Source organism: Eretmochelys imbricata, chromosome 2 (assembly GCF_965152235.1).
Source record: "Eretmochelys imbricata isolate rEreImb1 chromosome 2, rEreImb1.hap1, whole genome shotgun sequence".
In the NCBI taxonomy this organism is placed as follows: Eukaryota; Metazoa; Chordata; order Testudines; family Cheloniidae; genus Eretmochelys; species Eretmochelys imbricata.
In genome coordinates this window covers 22,083,986-22,097,242 of record NC_135573.1, presented here as the reverse complement: position 1 = coordinate 22,097,242, position 13,257 = coordinate 22,083,986, and the positions used below count along the sequence as shown (strand labels likewise).

Sequence of the window (13,257 nt, the reverse complement as noted above, 5' to 3'; positions counted from 1 at the left end):
TAGATAGAATTCTACCATCCACAAACTTTAGTGGTGACAGTTATGCCAGGGTTTTCCATTGTTTTTGACCAGGCTGGTGACTTGAGAACTGAAAAAGACTTTCCTACTTACTTGCACAAGATATGTTTTATATCATTGCCTAGATACTATGGTGACTGGCACCATATAAATGCCAGAGAGAGAATAAGAGAGAGATAGTATTAATAGATATTTATATCACAGATAGATGAATTAGTTTAACAAAATTAACAGGACTGATCCAAACCTCAACCCAAACACTAAACCTGAATAAGGTTTGGATAGTTAGATCCAACAAGCTCCTCCTGCCTTTGTTGATAGCTGTCAAAATCAGTGGTGGGATGTCAACCGGGTAGGCAGTTTCTGCTGAGCAGTTGCCATATTTACATCTATCTCCACTCTCTCCATGGCTTTCCTAAGGTCAGAGGCACACTGGCATGCATTTTTGGTGCCTTTGACCTGAGGAAGGCCTGAAGCATATGAGATCTGAAGGCAGTCTGCATCTTGGCAATGGCATTCCATCTTGGTAAGACCTCAGCTTAAATTTTTCTCAACATTTGGAAAGGTAGTAGGGTCTGTTGGAGTAGATTTGACCTTGGGATGATTGAGGAAGAAGGAGAAAGAAAAGGTGTGTGTGTGTGTATGTGTGTAAGCAGGGGAGTAAGAATAGAAGTCACAGGGAAGGGGATAAGTCAGACAACGATTGTATTTAGTGGTAGAGAGGAGTAAAAAACGGTGTATCAGGTAGAGAGGAGTTGTAGGAAAAGAATCTCTGACTGGTTTGACAGGAGAAATTGCAAGAGAAGTATAGAGGAGAGGGAATGGAGTAAAATCCCCCAAGATTTATGTTAAGGACTTATCTAAGCCATTAGAGGTTTATCCATTACTGCAGCTGCTATAAACCTAAATTATGTCATCAATCTCTGTAGCTAGGTCGACATCTGGCCACGTAGCATTAAGCATTGAAGATGAGCCAGACAAAAAAAAGCGAAAAAAGTTGTTGAAACAGGAAAAAAAGGAAGAAGACCCAAATCTAGCAACTCTGAAGGTAAAAAATGCGTTGTTGTTGTAATTCAGGTTATTTGGGACAGACAAAATTCACTGCTGGGCAGAGGGCTAGTCTGAAGTGAGACTGGAGGGGAATTTAGCTCTTATGCTGATCATCTTCACATGGTTGAATTTCACCCTTATGGAATACACTGTAAATATTAGAGTTACATTCCCCTTTTCTTTCCCTTTGTTCTCGTTGCACCTTGTCTATAGTTAATCACATACATGTGTACACTTTATCATGCCAAAGTGTGCTTAACTTATGCACTTAATAATAGAATCATAGGACTGGAAGGGACCTCAAGAGGTTGTCTAGTCCAGTCCCCTGTGCTCATGGCAGGACTAAGCATTATCTAGACCATTCCTGGAAAGTGTTTGTCTAACCTGCTCTTAAAAATCTACAATGACAGAGATTCCACAACTTCCCTAGGCAATTTATTCCAGTGCTTAACCACCCTGACGGTTAGGAAGTTTTTCCTTATATTCAAGCTAAACCTTCCTTGCTGCAATTTAAGTCCATTACTTCTTGTCCTAGCCTCAGAATTTAAGAAGAACAATTCTTCTCCTTCCTCCTTGTGACAACCTTTTATGTACTTGAAAATGTATCATGTCTGCCCCCTTCTCCCCCCTGCCCCCAGTCTTCTCTTCTCCAGACTAAACAAACTCAATTTTTTTCAATCTTTCCTCCTAGGTCATGTTTTCTAGACCTTTAATCATTTTTGTTGCTCTTCTCTGGACTTTCTCCAGTTTGTCCACATCTTTCCTGAAATGCCCAGAACTGGACACAATACTCCAGCTGAGGCCTAATCAGCGCAGAGTAGAGCAGAAGAATTGCTTCTCGTGTCTTGCTTACAACACTCCTGCTAATACATCCCAGAATGATGTTCTCTTTTTTTGCAACAGTGTTACACTGTTGACTCATATTTAGCTTGTGGTCCACTATGACCCCCCAGATCCCTCTCCGCAATACTCCTTCCCAGGCACCTGAATTCATCTGAATGTGTGAGCCTAAAATATCTTTTTATATTGATGAAAGCACAGAAATGTGGATATTAGGGGAATAAATGACAAGGCATTTCAGAAATATTAGGGTGTATAAAGAATGGGATAGAAACTAATGTTGAAAGGATTAGATACAATGATAGTAGACCCTCACTGGGAATATAAATTAGATTCTGGTCATTGTATCTTATCAAAGGTAGAACTGCACCTTGACTTGCTGGAAAAGCTTGTGTGCTCCAATGACCCTGAGAGCTATTCCGGTGGAAGTTTTTATTCCTGGTACCCAAGCAGGACACGTTAAAAGGCAGGGATCAGATGCAAAGCAGTCCATTGGCTCCTCCAGGTTAGGAGTTGAGTGATAGATCAACAACCTATCCTCAAAAAAAGTTAAGTTATAGAAACACAGCCAGGTAGCCATACCAGCAATCAGCATTATAGACAGGGATAGTGGGGCCTTGTTCATGCCCCAAGCACGAGTGGCATGGGAAGGATTCAGATCCAGAAAGTCAAAGTCAAAGAAAAGATTATGACATGGAAAATGATTAGAGACATGTGGAGGGATTGAAAAGATTAGGGCTGTTTAGAGAGGGATTGAATAAAAAGGGACATGAAACCAGTATACAGGTCAATGAAACTGTTTCCATTTTTAAATGGAAAGGTCTCCACTTGGAGAGCACCTTTACACAGCCTTTTTCACTTTTGTTTATTTTTTATTTCACATAGAAACATGCTGTAGGAGTTAGAGATGGGAAAGACCTTTTTTAGGCAATCCAATCTCTACCTATCTAGGCAAGATTGTCTCCAGAATACCTTTTCTTATCCATCTTGCTTTCAGGTTCTTATGCATTAATACGGTACTAGAGTATTTGGATTGCTACTCCAGAGGTGAATTTGTTAAAAGTTTCCATCACTGGTGGGGAACGGGATATTTTTCTGTTGGTTACTAAAAGGTTTTACAGGTGCTTGATTTTATAAAACCTAAACACTGAGCTGGAGCTGAACTTTAAGTCACCAGTTAATGCAACAGTTGCTGTGTTTTTACTTGCTATGTCTTGTGAAATGAGCATTATCACATTTTTTCAAAGATCTATGATGGAGACCTGGAGAGTGAATTTAATAACTTTGAAGACTGGGTGAAAACGTTTGAACTCTTCAGAGGCAAAGATCACAGTGACCATGAGGACAGAATAATAGGAAAATTTAAGGTGAGTTTAAATGCTGATTGGATATATTGTAATTTAGAGAAATGCATGTTTTCAGTGATATTCCAGGTGTACAGAAAATGCATTTCAATTACATTGCCCATCTGCTATTGACATAGTTAATTCTCTTATTAGATCCAAAGACACAATGTGTTACATATGAGGATTGCTATTTATTCTCTTTTATTGTCTGACTGATGGAGGCAGTTTCCAACCCACAATGTTTACTGTCATTTTGAGTCAGGACTTTTATTTAAAGCTGAGTTAAATCACAGATTCATAGTAAGTAGAGCCAGAATTGACCTATTACTTTATGCAGTCCAGCCTCTGCTCATGCAAGTTTATTTCTTCAGTATAATTTCTGGTACTTTATCTTATCTAGCTTAAATGATTGGCCTTCTACTTACTTCTCTTACCCAACCTAATACAACTTACCATATGGAAATCTGCAAGTATACTTCAAAGCACAATTAATATAATAGTTGTGTGATCTAAAACTGATGTATTTTATACTTCAGAGGAATCAGTGCCTTAAAGGAGCCTGTGGATTCTTCTTTCTCTATCGGGGAAATCTCTGTTAAAATGACTTGATAATTGCTTTTAGGTAATAATGGTTATTTAAGTAAGATGAGTTAATACTGTGATGTGCATGGGGGCTGAAGTTTTTACTACATACCTAAAGGCAAATTGTGTTCTTAGTCACAGTGTTGTAAGTAGAGTTCCATTTAAGTCAATGGAATTTCTTCTAATTTACACGAGTGTGATTCAGAGCAAAATGGTGACCCTTAGAATATTGGTGTCTGGAAGATGGGAATAGCCACAACTGTTGCATTCATTTATTTAATACTGCTGTGACTAGGAGCTTGCAGGTATCTCTGGGAATGTCTTGACAAAGTTAAATACAGTTATTGAAAGGAAGTGCTTTGGAAGGTTAACAAAACAAAACAGAAATATTTTCAGAAACATGGTTTAGTGCATTTATTACACTTTTTTTCCTTTGTGCAAAATGTGGATGGGCACACATGAATATGTGTCTATGCAAACTGCATTCATTAAGTTTTGTCTGCACACCAGGATTTTGTTTTGGATTGGGTCTGTTGTTTTTTCCAGGGAAATAAAACATTGTATATCCACAGGGCTCTTTCTGCATATACAAAAGTCCTGAAGATTCCAGCTCAATGGAAGGAGGACAGCCTAAAGTTCTGCAAGGGATACCACCGAATAACTCAGTCAAAGTTCTGGTTCGGGTGTATATCGTGAGAGTAAGTGTACAGCTTCTATTTCTGCCTTGAAATAATGGGGCGGGGGAGGGGGTGTTAAGAGTACTACAGAGTAGCATCTGCAGCCAGTCAGGACTTCTCATAGTAAATCACAAAGACGCCCAGTTGACTGGAGAAGAGAAACTCTAGGGGCTGTTTTGGGAGGATCATAGCAAAAAAGGGACAAACAAAGCAGGAAGCATGCAGGAGAAGGAGAGAATGGAAGAATATATCTTTAAGAGAAGGCAAAGGGGTAGGAGTCTGAATGATGAACTTGAAGGAACAATGGTAGAAATTAGGAAGGTCAAATACTGAGGAAACGTGGTGGGAAATGGAGAAGTCAGAGGAGAGAGACAGCCATTAGTGAGCTGTATTAGTGAGAAAACAAAAGAGAAGCAGAAAAGAAAATCAGTTGATATAAGGTAGGAAAAACCTGGAGTTAGGGAGAGGAAATTAAATTAAAAGACAAAAGAGAAGCAGAGAAAGAAGACACTTTTTTTTCTGTGTTTAAATGCTTTCAGATCACATCCATCACAGACAATGGGCCAGTCAATGGAGCTATGACTTACACCAGCTGAGGATCTGGCCCATTGTTTATGGGAAAATCCCCTTGAATCCCACATAGATTTGGACTTGAAAACCTCCAGCAAAGTCAGCTTCTTCCTTTGGCTCTTTCTCTTCCTCTCACCTCACCCATTCCATTCTGATCAGCAACAGTGCCCGGGACCGTTCTAGTTGCTCTCTTCGGCTTTGCACTTGGGCCCTAAGCAGTCTCCAAACACTCTCTCCCGAGTGGAGCTCTCTCTATTTTAGTAGACAGGACTAGCTTAGCATTTGTGTTTCCAGAACATCCCATGCGCCAGTGGAAAAACAGCTCCATTAGAAAACAACCACATTTAATTATTACCTTTAATGAAGCATTTGGATTTTGATGAAAGAGTATTTTCTTTTTGTCAGGCATATAATCTTAGCCCAGCTGATCCAGATGGCACCTCAGATCCCTATATTGTGCTCAGACTAGGCAAAACTGAAATTAAAGACCAGGCCAATTACATCCCCAAACAACTAAACCCAGTTTTTGGAAGGTGAGTGATGGCTTTATTTAAATGTCCGTGGTGATTTCTGCCTTAGGATTTTGCTACAGTTATTTCTGCTTGTTTTGAAGAGCAGAGTGCATTTATTATGCAATGATATGTGTGTGTTTGGAGGTTTCATAATTAAAATCGCAAGAATTTGTGTCACATTGTATGATTACAAATTATTCAATTTTTATGCTAGTCAAACACCTCCTGAAATTCAATCTGCAGAAGGCTTTTTATTTCACAACAAGAAACGAAGCAGCAAATGATCTTGTCAGCTCAGATTAATGAGGTGATTAGTTATCTTAAAGTGAAATAGATACAGTGACAGTTAAATTTAAGAACATAACAATGGCCATACTGGGTCAGACCAAAGGTCCATCCAGCCCAGTATCCTGTCTACTGACAGTGGCCTATGCCAGGTGCCCTGGAGGGAGTGAACCTAACAGGTAATGATCAAATGATCTCTCTGCTGTCATCCATCTCCACCCTCTGACAAACAGAGGCTAGGGACACCATTCCTTACCCATCCTGGCTAATAGCCATTAATGGACTTAACCTCCATGAATTTATCTAGTTCTCTTTTAAACCCTGTTATAATCCTAGCCTTTACAACCTCCTCAGGCAAGGAGTTCCACAGGTTGACTGTGCGCTGTGTGAAGAAGAACTTCCTTTTATTTGTTTTAAACCTGCTGCCCATTAATTTCATTTGGTGGCCCCTAGTTTTTATATTATGGGAACAAGTAAATAACTTTTCCTTATTCGCTTTCTCCACACCACTCATGATTTTATATACCTCTATCATATCCCCCCCTTAGTCTCCTCTTTTCCAAGCTGAAAAGTCCTAGCCCCTTTAATCTCTCCTCATATGGGACCTGTTCCAACCCCCTAATCATTTTAGTTGCCCTTCTCTGAACCTTTTCTAATGTCAGTATATCTTTTTTGAGATACATCTGTACGCAGTATTCAAGATGTGGGCGTATTATGGATTTATATAAGGGCAATAAGATATTCTCCGCATCCCGTTTGCTTTTTTGACTGCCATTGCACACTGCGTGGATGTCTTCAGAGAACTATTCATGATGACTCCAAGTTCTCTTTCCTGATTAGTTAATTCCAAATTTAATTTCCAAAATTTAATTTCCAAATTTTGTGGTGGTGTTTTTAAATCTGAATATTACTATAAAACAATCTCAGACTTTTAGGACCAAACCAGAGCCCAGTTTTCAAAGGTAGCCTTTGATTTTGGGCCAGTCAATTTCTGAGTGCCTTGCTTTAGCCACTTTTTTCAAAAGAGTTCCACGCCCACAGTTGGGGCCAGGTTTGAAAATCTAAGCCACTATGGTGTACTTTGCAGAGGTGCTTAGCATGAACAGCTCCTATTGACTTCCTCAGGTTCAAAGGGTCAGTTCAGTTTGTAATCAGAGTTTATCTGAACTTAGCCACTTTTCTTTGGTCTGGGAATTCGGCAAGAAATCTCATGGAAATGGGTTCTCTCTTCAGAGTTTTAGTACTTCCTGTTTCAAGAATACATTCAGAAACCATTCAGAAACAAAATGCAGATGCATAACCTCAGTTGGAACTGATTAGGTAGGGCACTATACTCCTTTTATTCAGCGTGTTTTCAGTGTGTTCAGGTATTCAGTAAAAATACCTAACTGAAGAAACTATTCATGCCTGCGGGCATACTGTGCACTTGTAGCATCCACTATACCTTTTATGACTGATACTTGTAGCTTTAAAAATGATTTGTCTTATAAAATCCTATCTATTTTTGCCTCAGATCATTTGAAATTCAGGCCACTTTCCCTAAGGAATCTGTGCTCTCCATCCTGATCTATGACCATGATATGGTTGGAGCGGATGACCTCATTGGAGAAACTAAAATTGATTTGGAAAATCGTTTCTACAGCAGGCACCGGGCTACCTGTGGTCTACAAAGTGAATATGAAAAGTAAGATCCTCTTCAGTCACTTGGTTTGTGCATATACGAGAAATGAGTGACCTGCAAGGAAGCTTCTTGATGAAAACTGATCTAGCCAAACATTGCACTTTTTTCAGCCTTTGAGTTTTGTAGATTTTGTTAAACTGAATTGTTTCAGAGAAGCAGCCGTGTTAGTCTGTATTCGCAAAAAGAAAAGGAGTACTTGTGGCACATTAGAGACTAACCAATTTATTTGAGCATAAGCTTTCGTGAGCTACAGCTCACTTCATTGGATGCATAAAGCGGAAAATACAGCGAGGAGATTTATATACACACAGACCAGGCAAAAATGGATATTTACCATACACATTGTAAGGAGAGTGATCACTTAAGATGAGCTATTACCAGCAGGAGAGTGGGGTGGAAGAAAACCTTTTGAAGTGATAATCAAGGTAGGCCATTTCCAGGAGTTAACAAGAATGTCTGAGGAACAGTGGGAGGGGGAGGAATAAACAAGGGGAAATAGTTTTACTTTGTATAATGACTCAGCCACTCCCAGTCTCTATTCAAGCCTAAGTTAATTGCTTCCAATTTGCAAATTAATTCCAATTCAGCAGTCTCTCGTTGGAGTTTGTTTTCGAAGTTTTTTTGTTGAAGAATAGTCACTTTTAGATCAGAAATCGAGTGACCAGAGAGATTGAAGTGTTCTCCGACTGGTTTATGAATGTTATAATTCTTGACATCTGATTTGTGTCCATTTATTCTTTTATGTAGAGACTGTCCAGTTTGACCAATGTACATGGCAGAGGGGCATTGCTGGCACATGATGGCGTATATCACATTGGTAGATGTGCAGGTGAACGAGTCTCTGATAGTGTGGCTGATGTGATTAGGCCCTATGATGGTGTCCCCTGAATAGATATGTGGGCACAGTAGGCAACGGGCTTTGTTGCAAGGATAGGTTCCTGGGTTAGTGGTTCTGTTGTGTGGTGTGTGGTTGCTGGTGAGTATTTGCTTCAGGTTGGGGGGCTGTCTGTAGGCAAGGACTGGCCTGTCTCCCAAGATTTGTGAAAGTGATGGGTCGTCCTTCAGGATAGGTTGTAGATCCTTGATAATGCGTTGGAGAGGTTTTAGTTGGGGGCTGAAGGTGATGGCTAGTGGCGTTCTGTTATATTCTTTGTTGGGCCTGTCCTGTAGTAGGTGACTTCTGGGTACTCTTCTGGCTCTGTCAATCTGTTTCTTCACTTCTGCAGGTGGGTATTGTAGTTATAAGAATGCTTGATAGAGATCTTGTCGGTATTTGTCTCTGTCTGAGGGGTTGGAGCAAATGCGGTTGTACCATAGAGCTTGGCTGTAGACAATGGATCGTGTGGTGTGGTCTGGGTGAAAGCTGGAGGCATGTAGGTAGGAATAGTAGTCAGTAGGTTTCCGGTATATGGTGATGTTTATGTGACCATCGCTTATTAGCACTGTAGTGTCCAGGAAGTGGATCTCTTGTGTTGAGTGGTCCAGGCTGAGGTTGATGGTGGAATGGAAATTGTTGAAAGCATGGTGGAATTCCTCAAGGGCTTCTTTTCCATGGGTCCAGATGATGAAGATGTCATCAATATAGCGCAAGTAGAGTAGGGGCATTAGGGGACAAGAGCTGAGGAAGCATTGTTCTAAGTCAGCCATAAAAATGTTGGCATACTGTGGGGCCATGCGGGTACCCATAGCAGTGCCGCTGATTTGAAGGTATACATTGTCCCCAAATGTAAAATAGTTATGGGTGAGGACAAAGTCACAAAGTTCAGCCACCAGGTTTGCCGTCACATTATCGGGGATAGTGTTCCTGATGGCTTGTAGTCCATCTTTGTGTGGAATGTTGGTGTAGAGGGCTTCTACATCCATAGTGGCCAGGATGGTGTTTTCAGGAAGATCACCGATGGATTGTAGTTTCCTCAGGAAGTCAGTGGTGTCTCGAAGGTAGCTGGGAGTGCTGGTAGTGTAGCCTGAGGAGGGAGTCTACATAGCCAGACAATCCTGCTGTCAGGGTGCCAATGCCTGAGATGATGGGGCGCCCAGGATTTCCAGGTTTATGGATCTTGGTTAGCAGATATAATACCCCAGGTCGGGGTTCCAGGGGTGTGTCTGTGAATTGTGTCACAAGGCTCAGAAGTAGAAAGTGAGTATTTTTAAAACCAACAGTCCTACTTACTCACAATTAGTTCCAGATAGCAAACTGTCTATATTTAAGTGTCTTTGTTTGATAAACATAAGGTGGAGATTTTACTGAATCAAAGGGTGAATAAAAATCTCTGTCTGAGGTGGCTGTGCAATAGTGGTAAGGCCAAATTCTGGTCTCATTTACACTTGTAAAAATCCAAAGTAACTGCCTTGAAGCCACTGGAGTTTCTCTGGATTTTCGTGTGTCAATGAGAACAGAATTTGGCTGTAGATTCTGGAGATAGTGGGTAGTAAAGGCGTGTCACAAGGAGTATTGATCAGAGACTGAATTTTATTTCCTGGCCCCAGTCACCTGATCTGGGCCAGGGTTTAAAGTATAATATCCCTGTCCCATGAGTAGGGGCTTGTTTACACAGTGGGGTAATGTGCTCTACAAGGATGTGATTTGTAAAGTGCACTAATGGGTTGTGCATTAATTGGTCCATGTAGACCTTGCTGGTGCAATTTAATGTAGTGCTGTTTAAAACAGTACTATGTTAAAGCACACTAGGGAACTACACACAGGTGCTGGAACTAAGGGTGCTGCCACATCCCCCTGACTTGAAGTGGTTTCCATCATATACAGGGTTTACAGTTTGGTTCAATGGCTCTCAGCACCCCCACTGTACAAATTGTTCCAGCACCCCTGGGTCTACATATATCAGGTAATGCACACCAACATTAGTCTGCCTTAGAAACCACACCCCTGTAGACTCCATTACCCACTGCGTAGGCAAGCCCAGGATTTTGGTGTCCATTGACTCCAATGATTACCGTCACATAGTTTGTGATCACAGATCGATTGGTTTCTAGATTCAACCACCTGAAGAGAGAAATCCTCACTGGCTTTAGCTTGGTCTATGTCTGTACTTAATAAACTCATCTCTGTAGCCACACGCCAGTGCTTCCCCATGTCTATTCCTCTGTGAATTTTGCCTTTTTTCCCCTTACAATGATAAGAAGCGTGAAATGTTGGGACTGCATTAACACTAACGGTCATATTTTCAGCTAGTTTAAATTGATTTTAATGGATTTACACCAGCTGAGGATCTATCCCTAGATGTGCCTGATTGCAGTACTTCAGTTGATATGCTAAAAATGTGGGGAGTGATTTTAAACTGCATAATAAATTGGTAAGCAGAGTTCTTGACATTTTACCTTGTTATTGCAACTTGACTCCAAAAGACCATTTTTTCTGTTGCCTATACAGGTTTTTTTATAACCAGAAGTGCCTCAGTTCTAGCTTCCAGCTGCCTTGTTATTTTAGCAGGCATGTTATGCAGTGCTTAGAATTTGTTATTTTGTTCTTAATAATGGAGTCTCAAGTACAGCATCTGAAATTAACTAATCAAAAGAAACTGGAATACTGCTTGGCTGCATAACTTCCATGACCTCTAAAAACTGGGGGGGGGGGGAGGGGCAGCAGATTCCCTGCTGTGTCACACCTGCGTGACTCCATTTAAATCAATTGATTTACACCAGGGAAAATCCAATGTCACAGAGTAGTGACCTAGGCCCTAGTAAGAATCATTGTGGCAATCCTAGTATTTCAATACACTTATTGAGATATAGGGCACAATTTTTAAAAGTGTCTAAGTCCCATTTTCAAAAGTTACTTAGGAGCCAAAGGGTACATCTGCACTTGGAGCTGGAAATGTAAATTCCAGCTCTAGAAGCCATACCTGCACTAGCTCTGATCAAGCTAGCATCCTAAAAATACATGTGTCACTGTAGTAGTGCAAGCGGTGGGAGGGACTAGTCTCCTGAGCACATACCTAGCATCTCGGACAGGATGGTGTATGGGGCAGCTAGCCCTGTCTGCCGCTCACACTAGTGTGGCTACACTTTTGTTTTTAGTAGAATCATAGAATCATAGAATATCAGGGTTGGAAGGGACCTCAGGAGGTCATCTAGTCCAACCCCCTGCTCAAAGTAGGACCGATCCCCAATTAAATCATCCCGGCCAAGGCTTTGTCAAGCCTGACCTTAAAAACTTCTAAGGAAGGAGATTCCACCACCTCCCTAGGTAACGCATTCCAGTGTTTCACCATCCTCCTAGTGAAAAAGTTTTTCCTAATATCCAACCTAAATCTCCCCCACTGCAACTTGAGACCATTACTCCTTGTCCTGTCATCTGCTACCACTGAGAATAGTCTAGATCCATCCTCTTTGGAACCCCCTTTCAGGTAGTTGAAAACAGCTATCAAATCCCCCCTCATCTTCTCTTCCACTGACTAAACAATCCCAGTTCCCTCAGCCTCTCCTCATAAGTCATGTGTTCCAGTCCCCTAATCATTTTTGTTGCCCTCCACTGGACTCTCTCCAATTTTTCCACATCTTTCTTGTAGTGTTGGGCCCAAAACTGGACACAGTACTCCAGATGAGGCCTCACCAATGTCGAATAGAGGGGAACAATCACGTCCCTCGATCTGCTGGCAATGCCCCTACGTATACATCCCAAAATGCCATTGGCCTTCTTGGCAACAAGGGCACACTGTTGACTCATATCCAGCTTCTCGTCCACTGTAACCCCTAGGTCCTTTTCTGCAGAACTGCTGCCGAGCCTTTCGGTCCCTAGTCTGTAGTGGTGCATTGGATTCTTCTGTCCTAAGTGCAGGACTCTGCACTTGTCCTTGTTGAACCTCATCAGATTTCTTTTGGCGCATTCCTCCAATTTGTCTAGGTCCCTCTGAATCCTATCCCTACCCTCCAGCGTATCTACCACTCCTCCCAGTTTAGTGTTGCCTGCAGATTTGCTGAGGGTGCAATCCACACCATCCTCCAGATCATTTATGAAGATATTGAACCAAACTGGTCCCGGGACCGACCCTTGGGGCACTCTGCTTGATACTGGCTGCCAACTAGAAATGGAGCCATTGATCACTACCCGTTGAGTCTGACAATCTAGCCAACTTTCTACCCATCTTATAGTGCATTCATCCAGCCCATACTTCTTTAACTTGCTGACACGGATACTGTGGGAGACTGTGTCAAAAGCTTTGCTAAAGTCAAGGAACAGCATGTCCACTGCTTTCCCTTCATCCACAGAAGCAGTTATCTCATCATAGAAGGCAATTAGATTAGTCAGGCATGACTTGCCCTTGGTGAATCCATGCTGACTGTTCCTGATCACTTTCCTCTCCTCTAAGTGCTTCAGAATTGATTTCTTGAGGACCTGCTCCATGATTTTTCCGGGAACTGAGGTGAGGCTGACTGGCCTGTAGTTCCCCGGATCCTCCTCCTTCCCTTTTTTAAAGGTGGGCACTACATTAGCCTTTTTCCAGTCGTCCGGGACTTCCCCGGATCACCATGAGTTTTCAAAGATAATGGCCAATGGCTCTGCAATCACATCCGCCAACTCCTTTAGCACTCTCGGATGCAGTGCATCCGGCCCCATGGGCTTGTGCATGTCCAGCTTTTCTAAATAGTCCCAAACCACTTCTTTCTCCACAGAGGGCTGATCACCTCCTCCCCATGCTGTGCTGCCCAGTGCAGTAGTCTGGGAACTGACCTTGTTC

General features: G+C 41.7%; 1 protein-coding gene across 1 annotated transcript in view; it reads left to right on the top strand.

Moving 5' to 3' along the window:
- FER1L6 (fer-1 like family member 6) overlaps positions 1-13,257 on the top strand; it is a 101,850-nt gene that overhangs the window by 62,367 nt on the left and 26,226 nt on the right. Inside the window, 6 exon segments of the mRNA XM_077808407.1 lie at positions 948-1,004; positions 1,007-1,095; positions 3,156-3,275; positions 4,409-4,534; positions 5,489-5,616; positions 7,394-7,564. Of these exon segments, the coding sequence (XP_077664533.1) occupies positions 948-1,004; positions 1,007-1,095; positions 3,156-3,275; positions 4,409-4,534; positions 5,489-5,616; positions 7,394-7,564 (691 nt within the window).